At 34.0% G+C, this 22,727-nt stretch overlaps 1 protein-coding gene across 3 annotated transcripts in view; it reads right to left on the reverse strand.

Moving 5' to 3' along the window:
* The window catches only part of GRIK2 (glutamate ionotropic receptor kainate type subunit 2), a 580,378-nt gene that overhangs the window by 327,186 nt on the left and 230,465 nt on the right, over window positions 1-22,727 (reverse strand). For all 3 annotated transcript variants that reach the window (XM_011360720.2, XM_011360721.2, XM_011360722.2), the window contains exons 4-5: window positions 4,965-5,146; window positions 1,877-1,930 (exon numbers count right to left, since the gene is read on the reverse strand). In XM_011360720.2, the coding sequence (XP_011359022.1) occupies window positions 1,877-1,930; window positions 4,965-5,146 (236 nt within the window). The remainder of the gene's footprint in view (window positions 1-1,876; window positions 1,931-4,964; window positions 5,147-22,727) is intronic.

Raw genomic sequence — 22,727 nt, forward strand, 5'->3', positions numbered from 1 at the left:
TTGATGAAGAAAAATAGCAGCAAAAGAACAAACGACTAGAAAAATTAGGTTAGAATCAAATTTAAAAAGGTCTTCAATTACAAGCTAATGAGTTCTATACATCGTAAACTAGATTTTTTCATTTTTTCCTTATTAAGAGGTTCTTTTGATTTCCCTAAAATTTTATGATCATGGTAGAAATGAGTTGCAGCAGCATTAAAATAAAATTTGCTAATGAGTGTAGGCTTCCATTCTCTCTCCACCAGCCTATCACTAAATTTCTTATAGGCTACAAAATAGTCTCCCAGATGGCAACTGATATAGAGATAGTACAGCAGAGTCAATCTTAGTATTTATCAGTACAAGACAACCTACTGCTGGAAGAAGCTCTATTGGAAGAGAGATTTAATACAGAAAGCTATTGTGATCAACTAAATTTTAGTAATTTGATTTGGTGGCTTCAACTCTCCTAATAGCAAGGAGATCAACTGGGAGACTTTTGAGTTAAAAGAGAGAGAACATTGGTTGGACTGGTAATTGTGGAGATAGAAATGTATGCTAGAGGCACTATGGAGGAAAAATCAGTAGAATTTTATTAGTGATAGAGGAGTCAGAGACAATGGAAGTTTTGAAGGAAATCAGAAGAGAGGTCAAGTTAGAGGAAAAGACATTACGTTTTAAATAATTTGCTTAATGCCGCCACAGTTAGAATTGTTCTGCAATGTATCAATATGTAACAGTTCAGGAATGTTACAGATGGACATTATATTTTATTTCTGAAAACATAATAGTTAAAACACTAAATGCATATCATTTCTAAAGAAAATAATCAAAGAAAATAGGACAAAGGCCCAAACTTGGAAATATTCTCATTTTTGGAGGATGAGCAAGAAAAAATTAGTGACACAGACATACAGCTATTTCACAGAGGAAGATGTTAAAAAGAAACAAGAGGCCCCAAATGGAGTCACTGTGCAAAGCTCATGTCACCAAACTAAGGCTTAATATCTCACCTAATTGCAGTTTCAACCTTCCCCAGAAATGTAATCTTAACTGCTCAGTGTGTAATTTCCTGGTCAACACCAGTGAGGTAATCTGCCTAAATATACCCTTTTGTCACCTAATGGGAGTTGACTTTACCTGAAGTAATCCTTTTTTTCATTTATGACTTCCTTTTTCCATCCCCTCTCTGCCTTTAAAAGCTTTCCGTTTTCATACAGCTCCTAGGAACTCCTCTGTACTTACTAGATGGGTTGCTGCTGGATTCATAAATAGTTCTTCAGATTTATCTACTTGAATTTTATTGTTTTAATAATGAAAAATCTGTATATGAATTGATAAAGAAATAGAGCTAAAAGTAGGTTTGGTAAAATAGTGAAGTCAGGTTTTCATGCATATTAAGGAAAAAAGTGTGATAGGTAACACTCGATTTGCTAATTGTAAAATAAATTATACTGACTTTTTAAAAATCCAACTAATATAGGCAAAAACAGGATAGTGAATTTAATCTACTAAAAGAGCAGCTTCAATCTATCTGATTTTTATAAAGTGAATAGAGCTAACAGCATAAGAATTTGTGCTTTTCTAAAACATTGATTTCTCAGCAAACTAATTTTAAAATCCATTATGTTCTGAAAGTCCTCTAAAGAAATACAAAAATAAAACAATATTTTAAATTTATATCTGAAATGATATTATTTCAAACTCATCAGCTTCCCACCAAGAGTTATTGTTCTTTGTGATGATAATTCTTCTTAGGTTTTATCAAAATAATATATAGTATAACTACAAAAGTGCCAATCATTTATTTCTTCTCACTCAAAAACCCATTTTTCATCTTAGAAAGTCATAATAAAAAGATTTAGAGTGCCTTCTTTATATTTTATAAATTACTTACCAGAGTGGTAAAGATATAATGATAGTACTCTGTCATCATTCCCATTGCTAATGCCTAAGAAGAAAAATATATAAATATAAAAATATTAACATTGAAGGTACACATTATATGAAATACATTATGTCAATAAGACGAGTGAGGAAAAAATACCAGGATGTAATAAAAAATCAGCCTATAATATTCAGGTTACATTAAAATTGGGTCAAACTGAATATTTTCTCCACAGTTAAAGAAGATTAGTGGTTACTGAAGGAATTTCAGAACCAATTTTCTTGATAGAAAAGCTATTAGTTGAATATTTGCAATTGTAAAGCTTATGGCTTTCCACATTAAAGGAGACATTCCATTTGACACAAACTTGAAATTAGCTCTTCTTAGTTCATTATATTTGTAATGTGTCCACCACAAATACCCTAATGAGGAATATTATTTTATTTTGATGAAGAGTATTACTCAGGGAAAAACTACTGCAGAATACAATGCCAACAGGAATTTTTCTTACTACTTTAGAGATGTTTCCTTATCATGAAAGAAGCAAATGTAAATCACCACTCTTATTCGAAAAGTACAGATAAAAAAATGTTTTTTTTAATTTTTATTAATAGACCATTTGTAAGTCACTGTTTTATTTCATACTTCTAGAGTACTTGCCAATTTTCAACTATTTCAAAACAAGGATTTTTGGATTGCTAGTCATAAGAAGTGTCCATTTCCCCTCTGAAAATAGAGAATGCTTTTGATATAGCTATTCATCAATGAACAGAAATTGGTGATGATAATTGAAAAATGACCTGAATGAAGAGCTCTTAGTAGAAAACAAGCATTCTCAGGTGCATCTAATACTCTTCCACAAACTACACATTCATTCTGAGTGGAGGTGGAATCTCTGCTATTAAGGCATGCCAATTACAGTCCTCAGTTTGCCTCAGAAAAAACCTAGCCAGCCCCAAGCTTTACTCACTTTTAAAGATTTTGGGCAAGAAAATTTCAAATTTACTGCTTAGTATTTAGTAAAACTCAGTTATTTTGAACAAACAAACAAACAAGGCTATCCTGATAAATCCATCCCTTCTTTCTGGAAACTTCCAATATTTGTTCTTGAAATTAAGCCAGACTAACTAAAAATCCATCCATGCCTGCTCTCCAACTCTGTTCCAGTTCTCTGGGTTTCATTAGCCAACATTGAGGAATCTCAGAAAAAAATGTGTAAATCATAAAATAGAGTCCTATTAAATGTGCTGCTGCATATACAAGAAGGAAGCTATTTGCTGTCTTCTTGAACTGGTTCTGGAGTAAGTGAGATCCTAATGTGGGACAAAAGATCTCCAGGGACAAGTTAAAAAAAATACTGATTATATATATATATGATCTGCCAGTATTATAGGATATAAAAGGATATATTTTGTACAATATGGTTACTCTGACTTTGTAACTTTCATATTTTCATTTTACCTTCGTTTCGATTTTTCATCTACCCAATTTGCAAAAAGTTTTCTATTATACATATTTTAAATATTGTGACAATTCTGTTTTACTCTCTGTGTCCTGACTTAGTTTTATTTTGGAATGAATATTTCTTAATATCTGTAGGTCAGAATGCACTTAGGAGAACAAGTATAAAATAATGAATATATCAAATAGACGGCAGAATGGAAATTCTATTAAAGGTGATAGGTCTTCTCACTTTCAGATAGCAAAATAAGTCACAGTTAGTTATTCTAGAGACAAAACAAATGATCATATATATTTGTTGAAATCCTAGAGAAAACCCAAAGCTCTGTTACTGACAAACAGTAGAGTTCTACTTATTTCAGGCATAAAGAAAAGGTTTCCTTTCCAAGTCCGTGTATTCTAAATGTGATCAAGAATTGTTTTGATAGTAAATGAAAAATAAATATGTACTCTATATTTCAGTGCTTCCTTTCATTGCATCATTTTATTCATTATTTAAAAAACAAAATAAAACAAAATAAAAACTCACATGCTTTGTTACCCAAATCTAACACTAGAGCAATTTTCCAAATCCAATTAAACATTTTACTGTAGTGAAACCAACATTCACATTGGAAGATTGAGCAAACATCTGTTTCATAAAATAACCATGTTATAACAGGGACTTACTGTTGGTAGTTATATTTGATGGGATATAATTTGGCATCTGAATCGACATCATTCTCCAGGAGCAATATTTTATCCTACACATGACAGTTGAATAATCCTAAGGCACTGTGGGGTCTGCTAGTGTACACAAAGAGCTTAAAAAACAAAGTCCAAAGACTTGTGTTCAAATCTAGACTTTACTACAGTAAGCATATGACTTTGTACTAGCTATTTAACCCCTAATATCAGTTCCTTCATCTTAAGATATGAGCTAATAATAATTACTAATTTCCAGTGTGCTGTTAGGTCTGCATAGTGCTGAAATAATATTAAGAGTTTTTACTGCTATGAATTGTTTTATTTGATTGATTTAGTATTATCTTTTTAAGTAGGCAATGCTTATTCTAGAAGGAATATTTCTTAACATCACTCGATGGGATATGCATCTCTTTGCTACTTTCTCGCTGCTGAATGTTAGTCAAGTTACTTAATCTTTCTGAGACTCGGTCTCTTCATCTCTAAAGTGGAGGTAGTCTTTACTTCTTTTGATTGTGGTGGTGATTAAATAAGATCAAATGTGTAAAGAATCTCTAGCAGATGCCAGCTGAATAACAAATCTTTTGTCTCTTGTTCCTACTGGTTGATTTTAATGGCTGAGCTGCTCGATGCTGACTCTTCGTTTCCCTCTTCATTTCAATACAAAATGGAAATATCTATTTCATTAATCAATATCCACATTAACAAACAGTATTGTAGCCACTTGAAAATAATCTCAGAATTACAATCTGTTTGAAGATCATCAATATTTACATTACAGTTTTTAAGACAATTAATTAAAAGCAATTGTCAGACTTTTAATCAGAAAATTATATCAAGGTGAAGTCTCTCTTTTTTAAAACTGTAAAAATAACACTTCAATTTCAAAAAACAAAAGACTATAGTTTAAATCAATTGTAATAAAGAAACTAAGAATTTAATTAAAGATTACCTGTTTCAAAATGCCTGCTGCCATTTCATGGCTACAGTCAAAGATTACATGGAACTCCTTGCCTCTTTTCATTTCTTTTAGTAAGGGTTTTGCATCCTTTGTGTCAGCAGGTAGTTGACGGATTTTAAGTCGAAGATTGTACCTTGATGGAGCTTTGATGAGCTCTTGCAAACGAATGAGACCTTTAATGAAAAAGGTTTTAAAAAAAAGAATATTAGAGAAAAAATGGAGTGGATCATAGAATCACAAAACATACTCAGTACAAGGCCTGATTTTCTTGACCAGATATATATATATTATATGGTGTGGCCACTGAAATTCCTGTTTTGAAACTCTAGATCCCTAATGATTTTGAAACTCTAGATCCCTAATGATTTTTGTTAAAATAATCACTTCTCAAATTCTACATTTTTCAAATTATGAAAGACATAAATGACTTTAAGTTAATATAAATAATTTAAATATATAAAGGGACATAGAGTCAAATAGCCTCCTTCTGTACTCCAGTACACTGTTGTCACTGTTACTGGCTTGAAATATGATTCTTCCATACATTTCCTGTACATTTCTACCTATATACATAGAGGTTTTGTATTTTATATTAATAGCTGTTTTGTGACAGTGTCTAACAGGTTGTTGTAAGTCAATGATTATTGTTCTAGTTTGTCCTTAATTAACAGTGTTTTATAGTGGACATAATTTATTACTAGAGACTGGTTACTTCTTTTTTGTTTTTGTTTATAAGTAATGGTATAGTAATTTAGTATATTCAAGAGTGAAATAATTTTCCTTAATAAAATAGATTCTAAGTAGTCTGAACTGTAATTAAATTATTCTAGGAAATAAAACTTTTTTGTATTATTTTCTAGGTATAATATTAACTTCAGAAATAAATATAACCACAGACATTGCTAAAGCAAACATTTTCTTAGAGAAGTAGCTCCATAAAAATTTTATGTATTTTAAAATAACAGAGATAAATCATTGACTGTATTCCTTTATACAAACTTCAAGTAATGAAACTCCTTTAAGAATGGATATATAAAGAGTGTGATAAGAAGAAAAGAATCATCTAATTCTATTCTAGCTTGGACCAAGTTAAGCAATTTCCTTTTCTCTTTCCTCTACTCTTTCTCATTATCTATCTCTTTTCCATCTCATTTCTATCTCTTTATTTCTATCTTCCCTGAAAAACTATGTTCATAAATATTAATGTGACAAATAATAATAAAGGAAAATATTTGTGAATAATTAGAACTGTCTCTCTCATATATATAAAATATATAAATATATATTACTTTAATATTCTGTTTGAAAATAAGAATAAAAATATACCTCATTATAACTAAAATTCTACTGTGTATTAAAATAACAGAATCTAGAAAATAAAATCCAATTATAGGAATTTATAAATAGATTCTCTTATACATATTATGCTAGATACCCTTTAATACATTGCAACATAGTTAGCAATAAAATTAACATGACTTGTTTTCAGTACTCTCATCTTCAAATTAGACATGCAATTTAAAAAATATGTAAATTCAAATGTACCTAGTATCTTTTGCTTTTAAAATATTGTCCTATAAAATTTATTATAAATTATTTTAGAATTTCGTCATTTAAAATACTACAAATAATGGATGCATAAATCATACAGTATAATATTATTAGCTCATTTTGTTTCATGAGTTTAAATATTTACTAACTGCAGTAAAATAAATGCTACGTAATTAATTGATATTAAATGTACCCACTAAACAATACAATTCAGTCTAGGGAATTAACATGTATATAATGAGTATAGATTATATTATATATCTAACATATATATATAATAACAATGAGCTGTACAAAGATGAAACAAATATCTGAACATATAACAACTGCTTAAATATATTAGATTTAACATAAGTCTTATAAATCCTCCAAAATATGTGTAAAAAGTAACAGATCCATGGGACACTTTAGTTTCCATGTCTATTAAACGAAAATCTTATCTAGATTAGCAGTTCTCAAAGTTTGATCCATAGACCCTAGCATCATTTCAGGAGGGTCTCTGAGGTCCTACTAGTTTTATAATAATACTAGGTTATTTGGCTTTTTCACTTTCATTCTCTCGGATGTGTGCAGTGAAGTGTCCTAAGAGGTTACAAAACATATGTGATATCACAGCAAATTGAATTAGAAAACAAATATGAAAATCCAGCCAACTTCCATTAAATCAAATATTAAAGAGACTTATGAAAATGCAAAACAATGCCACTCTTCTCACTATTTTTGTTTGTTTGTTCTGGAAAATGTAGGCATTTTTCAATTAATTATGCTATTTATGTGAATAAATAATGGATTTATTATTGCTATTATCAAATGATTTAAAAATATTTTAAATGTTATAATTTTTATGATATGGTAAATATCAATAAATATAAAACATTATAAATGCTTTTAGATATCCTGAAAATTAGTGATATAAAGTGGTACCAAAACCGAAATATCATAGAATTACGAAACTGATTCTAAATTTTTTCCTAGCTCTAAATTTTTATTATTCTAAGAAAATTATTTATATAAATGCAGACTGATCTAATGCCAACTTTAGCTGAATAAAGAAAAGAAAGCTACCCTTGGTCTACTTACTTTATAAGATTTTGTGCAAGTCAGATGCAAATTTGGGGGATTTAGCCTGGGTGTTGGATTTGAATCTCATTTCAAAAATCTATTATCTGTGTGACCTTGTGTAAGGCATTATATCTCTCTTAGCTTTGCTTTGCTTTCCTCCTCTCAAACATAGGGTAAAAGCACCTATGTATGCATATATATAATACCAAAAAAGAAACTGGCATATATTAGACTCTTGATAAGTGGCAGTTGTCAGTGTTGTTATTTTAGCTAACATGGGAAGAATACAGTTTTGTTTTGTTTTATCAAATTTATTGGGGTTACATTGGTTAAAAATTATATAGTTTTCAAGTGTACAATTCAATAATACATCATATGTATATTACATTGTATAGTTTTGTTTGTTTTAACGTGCTGGTAACTAAATATGTTCTTGGAAGGTATTGGACACTGATTTATACTGAAAACCTAACAACATCAAAATTTTGATTTTTAAGAGATGAACTCCTTACCAAAACAAAAGGAGATATATAGTTACAGATTAGCCCAACAGATTTCAGTTGAAAAAGCTTAGCTGATACAAAAATAAAAATTTTCTGAAGAATTAAATCCACAAAAAGTATTTGTGAAGTTCACTCTAAGTATAAATACTGCCAAGTATTTTCTAAGTCTCTTAAGAGCTCATGTGGATAGTCCATTGAGCTATCAGGTACAATAAATGTTTACTTATTCTCTTCACACATATATATCCCTGCTAGCATTAATGTAACAGATTTCAATTCACAAGCTCCCCTGAGGAATAATACTGAAGAGCTAAAAAAATAACTGCTGCTAGTAGGAACTGCCATCTTCTACTTGAGAATTCAAGTAAAATGCTGTCTTCATTCATTCATTCAGCACACATTTACTATGTGTAAGATATTACATTATTGATAAATATAATGATTAGAATAATAGTATGTATTCAGTCTTCAGCTGCATGAGACATAGTTTGACTGTCGTATTTTTTTTTTTTACAAAAGTTGTTTTAATAATCCTTTTCACATTCAGTTTTTAGAATAAAAGTGGTGCAGCATTTCAATCAGTCAGAAGAAATCTAGAGAGCTGTTTGAATACTGAAAGTAGAATCGTGATTTTTAAATTCTGGCTTTCCATCATATCCTGCAACAGGTGCTTAGACTTCTCTAATGGCTTCTAATCCTTCATCAAAGTGCCTTGTGATATTGTTTCTCTTTTATCTATATTTCCATTCTAGATTCTTTGCCTTCCCCATTATCTGGCATTTAGATACAAATACCTTCCTGAATTTTGTTATTTAGAACACCTTGGGAGAATAAGAGAGAGCTGACAAAGTGAAAGATGCATTCGAAACATCCCCAGAATGAATGTTTACCCATCTATTTAATATAAGTGATTTGATGGTATCCCTGTAGTTTAATGTATGTGGATAAGGTTTTATTCATAGGAAAATGGGCTTAAACAGTAGGAAATCTTTTAATACAATACTGGCTATGTGCATTCCTCTCAGGATTTTAGGCACTCTTCCTACCTCCCCAATGTTCCTCTGCAACTTATCATGTTCTAAAAAATACCAATTTTGGAAAAGATTATCCTAACCAAATACAATATGCATGTTTTGTAAAATGAAACAATTTTTCTCTTTTTTAAGAAAAAAGTCTCTCAAAATAATTGGGATGGTTTACATGTGGTCCTATCTTATGGTCTTTTGATCAAAATGGAGAAATAAAAAGACCCAGCTATTAGATAAAATAAAAGGACAAAATTTATTTGTTGAAACTGTGGTTAATACAAGTAATTTCCAAACAATGATTTTCAGAAAAATAATTTAGCGAATTTGTCACCTGGTTAAGTTATTTAATGAAAGAGTAGAATTATAACTCCTTAAAACAGTCTTTTAATTAAAATGCCCCCTTTTGCCTAATGTAATTAATTGATGTAATGATAATAAAAAAGAAACATTCTGCGCAGATGGGTTCCTAGAAATCTTCTAACAAAGAAAAGCAGCACATTGCAATTATCCCTTTAGTTTAGTAGATGAGTAACATTCTATTGCCTCTAATTCCTTCACTGAGTGTATATATGTTTTTTAGCCTTTTTCTACTTTTAGTTATTTTATAGTAGCTAAAATGAAGGTGTAGCTTAAGCTTACAGGGGACAGAGGTCTAAACTGTTCTTTTCAGAATTACCATCAATTTAGCTTTTAAGGAGAATCCAGAAGGAGCCATTTATGCAGACTCCAGCTGGCGCCTTTTTCTAAAGAGATCAATCACTCCACCTCTTCACAGGCCCTTCTTCTCCCTAGTCCCAGGAAGGGAGTCCCAAGTTTCCTCCTATCCTCAAGTATTGATTTCAGCAGCCACACAAACTAGAGCTTTGCCACCTGGCGTATTCATCAGTCCTATTTATCATTTCAGTTAACGTGGTCTTTTGTGCAGGCTGGACTACTCCCTAAAATGTATTGTATAATAAACGATACAAAAACGACTCATCTACATTCAATGTTTCACCATCTTCTCCCTCTCCCCCTTTTTTTTTCAGTTGAAAAAGGATAATTCATTTAGAGGCCAAAATATAACATTTCAAGGAGTTATTTTTATTAGAATGTTTTATTTGTGCTACAGAGTATTTTAAAGAAAACTAAATAGAATATGTATAACAGCTATGATTTTGTAATATATGACAACACTGTAATACAGAGAAGGAAGCTTTTTATAAGAAAATAAAAAAAATTGTTTTGACAGAAAAAGTAGATTGATACTGCAAAATATTTAGTCTCCAAATTTTTGTCAGCTCTCTTCTTCTTGGGGGTTAAGTGGATTTATTCATCAGTACAAGGAAAACAGAAAATAAAGAAAATTGGGGAGAAGAGGAAGGGAAGAGGAAACTTCTTAAGTCTTTTTATCTTGTCAGAAGAGAGAAAGCTAGTTATGTAAAATAAAATCAGAAAGCTGGTCTCCTAGAAAAATCCTCAAGTCTTTACAGTAACCTCTTAGAGAGGGATCGCCTTCTCTTTTTCTAAGATTTGTCACATTTTTAAAGTATGTTAGAGACTAATAAACTCAAAACTCAAAACATGTGAAAAAACATGTTAGTTTGATATATTATAATTCAAGTGGCAAATCAGTTTCAATTCACACACCAGGATCAATTGATTGTCAGTGTCTACCTGGAGCATTGTGTTGAGAATATTACAAGACCAGATCTGTGTTTCAATAAGGAATTAGACTTGGGGTGGTGGATAGGTATGATAGTATCATCTATTGATAATCTTTATATTAAAATCTCCTGCTTATTTTTTGTATCATCAAATCTTGTCCATGATACTGTTTTATTGATGGCAAAGCCTCTCTATGCTTCAAAATGGAAAACAATAGAGCACAGACTATAAATGTTAGACATCATGCCCTCTATTGAAGCCAGAACCCATACGGTTCAACCTTAAACCATAAATATATTCTAATAAGTAGAGTTCAAGCAGCAATTCTGATGTACAGTCTCCTGAAAACATTTTAAAAGTGTACAAATTTATAATCTGAAGCAACTCATTACAATTCTATATTTTTCCTCTTCTCAAATATCCTCAAATCTCAAAAACTCATGCTGACACATAATACACATACCAGGTCCTTGGGCCACAGAAGATAGTTTAGCAATGGGATTTATGGTAAGGAATTTGAGTTGTGGGATTATCAGCTCAACCTCTGGTGGGGCTACAGACTGCAGGTCAGTCAAGCTAGTGCTCAGTCATGTCTCCATGACTAAGTCCTAGTAAAACTCTGGACACCAAAGTTCAAGTGACTCTATGAATATGGTCACTCACTGTTTCTTGCAATATTTGGCACTGTCCACAGATTCATTTGAGAGAACAACTGGAACCCCTGAATGTGGACATCTCCTGGACTCTGCCCCATGTGATTTTTCTTGACTGATGTTAACCTTTATTCTTTTTTGTTGGACATCATAACATTGAGTATAATAGCTTTTAGTCATTCTGTGAGTTGTTCTAGCAGATTATCAAATTTGTGTGTGATCTTGTGGACCTTCAAATCACAACTGGTGTCAGAAGTGAAGGTGGTCTTGGAGACTCTCAAACTTTGCAGTTGGTGTTAGAAGTGAGAGTGTTTTTAGAGATTCCTGAATAATGCAACATGTCTACTTTGATGTATAGTAGATACTACACTGCATTCTAAACTTGACTCTTCATCTTCCCAGCCTCTAAAACTGCTTCTCCCTCAGCTGTCTCTATCTAGGATAATGACAACTCATATCATTCCAGTTACTCAGGCCAAACCTTGGTGGCATCTTTGATTCCTCCCTTTCTAGCACACCTAACAACCAATGTATTAGAAAATCCTAACCTATATACCTTCAAAATACACATAGAAAACTATCACTCTTACTACTTCTAACACACTGAATTGAGATGCTTCAGTCTTTCAAATGGATTACTATAAAGCCTCCTAATTAGCGTTGTCCTTACATATTTGTAAATTCAGGCACATCTGGTAGCAATTCATAGCCTACGGGGCTTATTTCATAAGTCTGGTGAGTGCAGTGTTCTGAAACATTTTACAAAAGAAATGTGAGAATGAAGAATGCGGGAACCTGCAGAAGAGTTTTACTGCAGACATTGATACTATGCTGGGTGGAACCAAAGTCAGTGACCATGGAAATATGGAGTCCTTATGCCCAACTGAATACACAAAGAATTCCTAAGTATGAAATAGATTATAACAGTGGCCTATGATTCTCTAGGCCAAGTGGAGGGAAACATTGTGCTGTGAGACAATCAGTCCATGTAAAGAAAGTTGTTCCAAAAACAAGGCAGGCAGCAGAATTCAACCCTGCTGGGTAAGGTCTCAGAGCTATAATCAGAGATCTCGAGTTAAGAACAAGGGAAACAACTGAGATAACGGGGAAGAAACTGACAGAGAATGCCAGAACTGCTACCACGGGCTTAAGGTGGGTCCAAGACTAGCTTGAGGCTGGATGCAAGACTAGCTCCACACTATCCCATGGGGCTCCTAATTGGTCAGAGCCTGTCTTAGGAATGAGCTCAACTGAGGTGTTACATGGAGTGTATCTGTGTTCCCTGGAAAGCAGGGGCTGCCAGCCTGACTGTTATTCCTAAAGTCAATACCAAAAATGTTGCCCCTATTTCTTCTGTTACTGCAAGGAGAAAAAGCAATTATGCCATTATTGAAAAGTAAACAATGCTTTTCTCTATGCTAAGGCTAAAATCCTTTGGCCTCTAAGGCATTGGAGTTTAAGTTCAACATGTGTTAAAGTCAATTTTCTATTCAGAATGCTTCAGTTTGTGATAAGCCAATAGAATTAATGTCGCATTTTAATTCCCTTTCTTTGCTTATTGCTATTAAAACTTGCTGTATCTGATTCATGACAAATAAGCACATTAGTGACTGATTTCCAGCCAAGGTATTTTAAGTGTTGTGCTCATTGGGGGCACCACAGTCACAAAAAGTTGCTTTGTCCTAGGCTGACCCAGTCCTAGATCCATCCTATCATCTCTTTTTTCTTTGTCCTATTGATATATCTGCAAAATGTATGCCTATGCCTGGTGTAATGAAATAGGGTAGATAAAAAACTGGACAGTTTAATAAGAAGGCAGTTGTATTTGACAGGACTCTGGTAATATGTGCACACCTAATTCATGCTACACCAAGGAAAAATGGAACTCACTGCGTCCCACAACTGAAAATAAATTCCAGGCATGGGTGGAGGCAGGAATTCTTTGTTGCTCAGTTACCTTCTACATTACCTTCACTATCCCTTCACATTTTTCCATTTGATGGCACAGATGACCAACAGAATCTCATACTCATAAAGAGAGATTTACCTGAGAAGTTCTGTCAAATCCTAAGAAGGACTCTGTATGACCCACATTGGGGTTGTCTGATGGAAGTAGAAGGGTTGCCGTTAGATGCATCAGTCAGTTGTGGGTGTAGAAAGTGAGCCTTGCCTGAACCACAGAGACTAAGAACATTCCTTCACAGGGATTCTGGGCAAACACACAAGCAAATGCAGCCCAGATATGTATTATGGCAATGTTCTAGAAACTTTCTAAACAGAATGACTTCACCTTGGTTTGTGACTTGAGTTTGGTAATGTTTTGATTTAATGATTGTTTACAATTAAAACCATTCTATTACTTTTCATCTAAGAGAGATAGATAAACAACCCAAGGGAGAGATGTAAGTGTGTAGTAATTAAATCAGGACAAGCATTACCCAGGAAATTCCTGGACAAACCAGGAGTTCTGTATAGTCTTCCTCTTACTTCACAGCATTCTCCATCCGTCATCTTAGATAGTCCATTCCCTGCTGTCCTGGCATGTTCCCCACCCCTAGTGGGACTGGCACACCTCATTCCTCAATTCTGATGGCCACATTGTGGTTCCTTTGTCTGGAGAAAAACCTGCTCAGATATATATATACCTGTCCTTCTGTCACTCTGACTACCCTCTCAGCTTGTGATAACCCAACTTCAGCTCTCCAAATAGTGGCTGATTAGACACCTGCTGTCATTTAATCCCCACTTGTGTCCAGGTCAGTGCAGTTATGAAGTGGCAAATCATCCTTCACAGCTCTTTTTTGGCTCTGTCCCAGGATGCTACTGTTACCAGTTTTATCCTGCCGCTTAATACATCAAATACAATTTAAAGTAGACATTGATGAAACAGCTTAAAAAGCTTTACATGGTAGGTCTATGACTGACAATAATTACCAGGACTACTATATGCTGGTGGAAATGCCAAGTAGAATGTGATTCTTCAGAAGCTCAGGTTTTGTTTTATTTTATTTTTGTCCCAGAAAGAATACCATTAATTCCAATGCCTTAGGCAATTGTGCTCTTTGAACATCTTATCTTACACAAGGTTTAAAACTGTAAACTATCAGGAATTCATAACAGCACACACTATGTGCTTTGAATTTGGAATGCAAAAAATGAAATCCAAAAATATAAACAGTAGATATTTGCCATCTGAAAAGATAGGATGTGAGAAGACACACATGCAAAACATTTCTGTACAATAAATAATGTGCAATAAAGTGAGTGTCTCTAAAACGCACTGGAAGTGCCAGGAATAGGATGCCTAAGGATGGATAACCATTTGGCAGGTGGAAAGGGATGAATGGGTATTGGAGGCAGAAAAAATTGCATGCACAAAATGTAATGATGTGAAAGTATAGAAAGTTCACAAAGTCTTGTGAGTTCTTGGCTTGGCTGTGACATGGTGGGAGGTGAGATTGGACAAAGGGATTGTTGATTAGAAAATTTCAGGTTCCCACATGAAACCCAAGTGGAATTCAATCACTCCTTAGAAACAGAAACAAGTAGAGACAAGGCTATTAAGATATTCCCTTCTTTCACTTCTGTTCTTTTTCATGTGGCTGTTTCATTCTTATCTTTGCAACAAGCTTTTTCTGCATCACAATTCATACAGGAAATACAGCCATCCTTCAATTTCACTCCTGAGTTTACCTGTTATAGGTCTAGCAGCTGTTAGAGACCAACTAAACTTCTAGAGAAAGAAGCTAATTGGCCCAGCTGTATGAACCCTTGGTCTAATCAACTACAGTCAAGAACAGAAATCTACTCTAAGGTATGAATATCACTGCCTTTGGGAGTGAGGAAGAAGGGGAAATGGGACATTCAGGTGCACTTCTCCTGTTTACTATGGAATCACTGAAGAAATTAAAGAAAGTGGTATCACAATTTTTTTGTTAAAAAATCACTTTGATGATATGATAAGGATGTATTTGGGGATAGTAAACTAAGGGATATAGAAACAATGCAAGATATTACCAGGAAGGTGATTGTCTTATGTTTTAGTCTCTACCACATATCTATACAGTCTCTAGTCTTTATTTCTCTGGAAACAGAATTTCTTATAATGAAGAAGTGTCATTGAATTTAACTACATTCTTACCTGAGGCAATGAGTGTTGAATTTTTGAATTTTCACTTTACCTTGAAAGACTTTTAGATTGCTCTGAAACAAATGCCACATTGCTAACATAATAAGCTCACATTAATCAAGATCATGAGAGTGACACATAACACTAAAAATCCAATCTATTAATTTATAACGTGATATATATCTGTCACAGGCACGGCAACACTTGAACTGCATGGCCACTACATTCTCAAATTACATGAGAAACCATATTGTATTCTGAAGGTTGCTTAATATTAATATGGAATCAGAGAAAAGAAAATTGGCCCAATGAATATGATAATCATAGATAGCATTTATTGAGGGTTTGTGTTTCAGCCATAAGAACTCTGTGAAGAGGTACTTGTGTCAAACCCAATTTGCAGATGAGGCGAAGGTACTGGTGTTTGGGTTATTATGTTCAAAGTCCCATAACTAGGAAGTCACAAAGTGAGATTCAAACCCTGGAAGTCTCTGTCCAAATCCAGTACTCTATTTTGCATCCAGAGTTTGATAAACCCGATCTTACTGGTAGTAAATCAGCTAAGAATCTATTTTCCATGAACACTTTTTATATGTGTCATTTGTATTTTTCTGTGGAAGTCTCTTTTTAAGAAACTCAAATGTCTAATGGACATATTCTTTCTCTGGTTATATTAGTACCTTCAGATAGGAGATAATTAAATTTTGCTTACCTAGAAGGCATTCTATTCTTTAAAGTAGCTTCACAACTTCTCACTCTTGTTTATTATGTTTTAATTTCACAGTTTTAACTCTCAGAGGGCAACTTAACTTCTAGATGTTTCCAAAGTACTTAACTCCAACCTCAGCAGTGACAATGGCATATACAGATTCCATCGAATTGTGCTGCAGTTTGAATCTTGTCTGCCTATAATGAGTTTGGGCAGTAAAAACTATTCTATTTGCTATGCATTTGTTATAAAAACATAAAATCATAGTACTTAAGATAAATCTCATTTTAAAATTTCTGTTCCAAAATATTTTTAGAGCTTAAATGTTTATATTTTCTTTCATTTTTATTTTCTTGATATTTTCTCTATTGCCTTTTTGATTATCATTTGCCATTTCTACTACTTTTCAAATTCTTCCCACTTTCCCATAAGTTGACTAAGAATTTTTCAGTCTTAATAAAATAAAGGAGTCCTTCTCTACTAAATCCTTCTCAAACAATAAACTTAAGCATTGCATAGCCTCTCTGATATTAAGTAATAATCTTTAATTGTCGTTCCATGTGGAACTACTGAATACAGAGTCTAGTTAGCATTACACACCCAAACACACACATTTTTTGGAAGCTTATACATTGTTCTTTGCAACTGTTCCTTATCAATATGATGTTCTGCTGACGTCACTACTGCTTGGTTTCCTATTGTATATCAATGACCCTTTGAGATTGATTCAAAACATAAAAAAGAGAATAAAGAAATGAGCTGATAATTATTTCTTTTCATTATTTTGCCACTCTAAGGATTTTAAAAAATAATATTTGATAATATTTATGATCACATACTACATACAAAAATTGTATTTTACTAATTTTTCACAAAAATTCTGAGGTATTTTTTCTTTTTTATATACAGAAAAATGAGGCACAGGGATTTGAGCCAATCAAAAATGGCTTGAATTTAATAAATAGCAGGGCAGGAACAGAATATAATTGGCTGGAATATAATTGCTCATATTTTTCTTATGACCAATTATTCTTAAGAATAGGTGGTAAAAATGACTTCAATTAGGTTGGGCTATTCTGTTTCTTTTTGCCAAACCTGTCAAAATATGCAGATAATGATCTGCCTTAAAAAGACTATTTAGCCATTCACATGATAGGTGGAATAAGTTTCTGCAAAAAATTTCTACTCCAGAAATTCATGTATCAGACTTTCTGGGGGAAACACAGACTCTGCAGTCCATGTGCTCAAATCTAAAATGCTCTTAGAAATTTTCCTGAATGAAAATGCCTTTAAACATTCTTAGAGAATTGAAGGAAACCTATGAACTTGAGACTTAAGGAAAGGAATAGGCATTAAATAAGTATCTTAAAGTCAGAGGCATTCTCCGACATTATTAACTTTTAGAACTAAGAGTAAGAATCACTAATTTGTCATCTACAGATCCTTATCTATAGTTTTCATAGTATTCAAAGGTCAAAATTAATAACATCAGGACATTCAAAACCCATATATGCGTCATGTGCAATTCTAACTTCTTGATAAAACTTAAAACTGCAATAAAAAGTGTGAAGTTATCAACACAAAGAGTTGAGAGTAGTACATGCAAAGTAAAGAGTGGGAAATGGGAAGAACAAATTTCAAAGAACAGGTAGATAAGAGTGTGTTGGACATGCAGAATGGTTCAGAAGGTGGAAGTAGTGGCAGAGTCAAAGTCTGACACATGGCACAGCGGCCTGACTGGATCTATAACAAGGCATCAGACATGAGACATATTGACACTCTGGACGGGCAGAAAAGGAGTGAAATATAAGTTGAAAGTAGCATAACTGAGGTAATGCGATAGTAGGATAGACATTTCCCCAAAATTGAGACCTAATTCAATCATAAAGTTTGTTCTAACGTGGTCATGAATATGTCACAGAGTAGGGTAGGAGTAGGTGTGAGGAGTCGCTTAGCATCAGTAGCTGTACAGTCTCAGTCTCCTGGACATTTGGGCTCTAGAAATTTTAGGCCAGCTATCCAACTGCAAAAAAAGTTCTACTAGCTAGAAGTATAGAAGTAGAGATCAGACAGTAACAGAAATAATTAAGTTGGAGTTTTGAACCCCATTAAATTAGTTAATTCAAGAGCAATCAGTCTTTAATTCTAACAGAGGACTAGGAAGGGAAAAGTATACATAACAAAACAAAAAAAAACAGGATCACAATTGTAACTTGACATAGTCTTAGATACCAGAGTCACTATAAGACACTGACCTTGATTTTAGAACAGCAGATGAACTCTAAATCTGACTCGTAAGAGGTCAGGGTTAATATTAAGCTAGCTGGCTTGGTATTCAACATTTTGATATTAGATATTTATTCAATTTAAGATAAATATTTATTAAGCAGCTACTATGTAATAGACCCTATTCTAGGTACATAGAATATCACAGAAACTGAGACAATAAAGACCTCACAGTTAAACGGGAGAGAAGGACAATAAATCATCAATTGCAACGCACTACAGTAAGCACTACCATGATAGAGGTGCAGAGGCTGAGACAACTTTCCCGTAGAAAAATGTTTTAGATGAAATATTAAAGGACAATCAGTTAAACATGCAAAGAATGAGGGCTTTATTCTTAGAGGAGAAGAAAAGTATTTCCAGCAGAGGGAACTTAATGCGCAAAGGCACTGATGACAGCATGGTAGTTTGGGGAACTTGAAATAGTTCAGTTTTCTGGCATTGAACAAGGAGGAAATATGGTGGTGAGAGATGAGGGGTTTGGGGAGTAGATATTCAGAGGCTTTGCCCCTAACTAGGCTGAGAGGACAACTCAGAAAGTCAGAACCAAGTAAGTGAGAAGTTGAGTCTGGAGTATATGTTACTGAGCAGGACTTTAAAGAATTAGGCAGGCATAATGTTATGAGTGTATAATTTGGTATAAAATATATAAGAGCTGCCTGGGGCAAGCAATGATGACAGAGGTCTGGCAGAGAAAATCAGCTGTGTAACCTCAATGTGTCCTTCCATGGGTAAGTTCTGCTCTCACACTTTAAATTTGTTTACAATCTTGAGATAACTTTCAGCACATTTTGATATTTCCAAAAGAAAACCTACGTGTATAGATTTTACCAAAAAATTAGTGCTAGAAACTAGGGAGAGGGTATGTATTGCAAGACATACCAACTCCAAAAATCCCCACATCTCTCATCTTGATTATGTGACACAGAGCCTCCTTCCTAAGCACTGTTAGCTTTTCTTTTCATGAACTGTTCAATTTCCTTCCACTTTCTTATGGCAAACATAAACTCTCAATTTTAAGACCCGGCTGACAGAGAAGCCCGGAGGTCTATCCACGGAGGGGGCTTGTCAAAGCGATAATAAGTGGGAGTCTCTTTTTCAGAAGGACTGCTATGCTACCTTCTATAAAAAAAAAAAAAATAGCATTTTATTTCATATTGTTACAACTGACCACAATTCTCTCAATTCTGCATTGTCAAATCTTCTCAATTGTTATTCTCTTCAGAATACAACTATACTGTTATTTAATTTTCAGTATATCTTCTCTTGCACTAATTTTCCCCATCAGCTCTCACCTCACTGTTCTGCCTTCCTTTATAAGAAAGTTCTTAGTAAGAGGTGTCTATATTCACAGTCTCTGATTCCTCACCTCTCATTCTCATTCAAGCTCACTCTGATAAGGCTATTGAAGATTACCAATGACTTCCAGGTTGCTAAATTCCATGGTCAAGTCTCAATCTTCATTTTACTTATCAGCAATATCTCTCTCTGCATCTTTGATAAGATTTCTTCACTTTATTTCTAGGACAATCCATGTTCTTGGTTTTACCCTGTTTTACAGACCATCTCTTCTCATCTACCACCCTGATTCTCCAGACTCCTATACCTAACCACCTACTCCATCACATTTCTATCTGGATGTTTATAGACATCCAAAACTTAATATATCCAAAGCTGTACTCTCTCTCTCATTCACAGTCTTCCCAGAGTCAGTTGATGGTGACTCTATACTTTAAGTTCCCACCTTAGTGTATCGCCTTTGCCTGTAATGCTCTTCTCTTATTTATCCACATGGCTTGCTCTCTCATCTACCTTGCTCAACCTATTTAAAATTGCAGTCTTGTAGTCTTATCCTTTTATACTTCGGATTCCCGTTACCTGGTTTTATTTATTTATTTTTTTCTGTTAACACTTATCACCTTCTAACATACTCTCATTTACATATTTATGACATTGATTATTTATTTTCTATCTCTTTTCACTAGAATATAAACCCCATGGAGGCAAGGACTTTTATCTGATTATTTCTTGGATACATCTGAGGTGATTAGAGCATGTCTAGCACCTAGCAGATATTCAAAAACATTTGTTGAATAAATGAATGAATTCCATGATCTTTAGTCTTAAGAAGCTTGCAGGCCATTTGGAGAAATAAATTATACATTGAAAAAAAGAATGTCTGCCAGTACCAAGCAGAATGTGCCAAGTGATAAGTGAGTAGAATAGACCCAAAGTGCTAAGACATTGTTGTTTTTTTTTTTTTTCCTAAGGATTCAGAAGACTGGGCTCAATTTGAATAATTCATTCTGGGGGAAAATTGATCATAATCTAGGAAAGTGAAGATGAGAGACAAACACTTTAGACGAGAATAATTTAGAACCTCAATGCCATTCCATTTCTGAATCTAAAAGGAAACCATTTGTTTCAAAAAAGAAAAAAAAAAAAAACAGTTCATTCCAACTGAAGGTCTCTTTCTTCTTTGTCTACAAAAGTACAAAACAATGCCCTGCTAATGGGCCTTTTGGTTAATGCATATGCAGTGGCTGTTACTAGGTGTTGCGAGCGCATGTAGAGGACAGAAGAAATCTGCTCTGTAAGCCCTATTTTAAATCAGATGTTTCGAGTCAGTTAACTGCAAAATAAAGAGGGGAGGGAATTAAATAGTGACTTAGAAACAAAAGGAAAAATGTAAGTGGGCCAAGGGAAAAGCTTTTAGTAAATGTGAAAAATCATGCTGGCACTGATGATAGGCCACTTAGGAGTGATTATTTCTAATGGAGCAAAGAGGGGTGGCGGGTGCTGTGAAGTGCAGGCTTCAGTCTCCTCAAAGAGACCCTGGCTCTCCGACTGTCACTTTCTCTTGGGGCTGGGGCTGACTTGCTGTTAATGGACCCCCAGCCCTGCATCAGCTGTTCTTAAGCACAGCCAATTATGAGATAAAACAGTTTTTGGCACAGCTTCTCTTTGTCCACTAAATATTTTTCTAGGGGCAGTTGGGGTTTAAAATGAAATGGAAATAGATAAAATTTATCTTTTCTCCGAGTCTCCACTCTTGTCCTTTCTCTTTCATTGATAACTCATCTACTGCTTCAGGAACCTAGTAGACTGCATTTTTTTCCCCTTCCTCCTAGTCAAACAGAGAAAGATAAGTTTCTGGTCATTTAAACTGCCATTCATACTAATTGGTTTCTAATATGTGTCCTCTTTGGGGATTAGCAGTATTTTAAACCTTTGCTCTTTTGTTGTGGTCTGAAAAATTCTATTTGTTCCGGAAGGTAAAGGAGAATTTAAGTATCTGAATTGATTCTAAGAATGGTGTCCAAACTGCTTTCCTATTGCTTTGGTCAAAGGAAACAGTCTGTATCTCCCAGGAAGCCCTGTTTCAAGGAATTTGTCAAGAACACTAAATCAGTTTTAACTGCATGAGACATTCCTGGTAGATCTAGGGTGACAAAAGGGCTCTTCTGGCCTTTACTGCTCTTATCTGCAGCCCTAAGGTATGGTCTCTGTTCAGACTTGGTACTGAGGTCCCCCCTTGGCTGGCTACTTCCACTATTCTGCACCTCTCTCTCCTCACAATCACTTCCTTTCCTTCCCTTTCTCAGCTTCCTAGCATCCGCCATCACTACTAGGGCTCCTACTCAGGGCTTTCTCTCTTGACTCTTGGCTGGCACCTGCTCTGATTCTCTGACCCTACCTTGAAGCACAGTGATCCTGCTAGTACCCCAAACATTCTGTAAACTCATTTGCCTATTTGCTATAAATCTTAAATCTCCAAGTTCACTATGAGGAGGACATCCAGGGTGGTTTAGGAAGGAGATTCAGTTCTAGTAATTTGAGAATTTAAGTAAAAGCTGGAATGTGGCTTGTTCTTGGATGTGGACTGGAATGATCTATGAAAGTCAAGGTTGATTTTTAGCTGGTAAACGTCTCTAAGGTCTGAGGAAATTGGTTGTTAAACATTTTTAATATTACTCCCAACCTAGTGTGGTCCAGAGGCAAAGTAGTAGAATGGCAAAAACATGGACTTATTTAGCCAGACATGAGTACTAATTAATGTGTGACTTTGGGCAAGTTACATAACTTCTTTACATCTATGGTCTCTGTGATTTCTCTGTGCTTCCTTTAAGGAATAAATAACAAAAATAAAATACGTATCACAGCTCCAGAGCTATTATTATTTGCT

The sequence above is a fragment of the Pteropus vampyrus genome, unplaced genomic scaffold (genome assembly GCF_000151845.1).
Source record: "Pteropus vampyrus isolate Shadow unplaced genomic scaffold, Pvam_2.0 Scaffold58, whole genome shotgun sequence".
Taxonomy (NCBI): domain Eukaryota; kingdom Metazoa; phylum Chordata; class Mammalia; order Chiroptera; family Pteropodidae; genus Pteropus; species Pteropus vampyrus.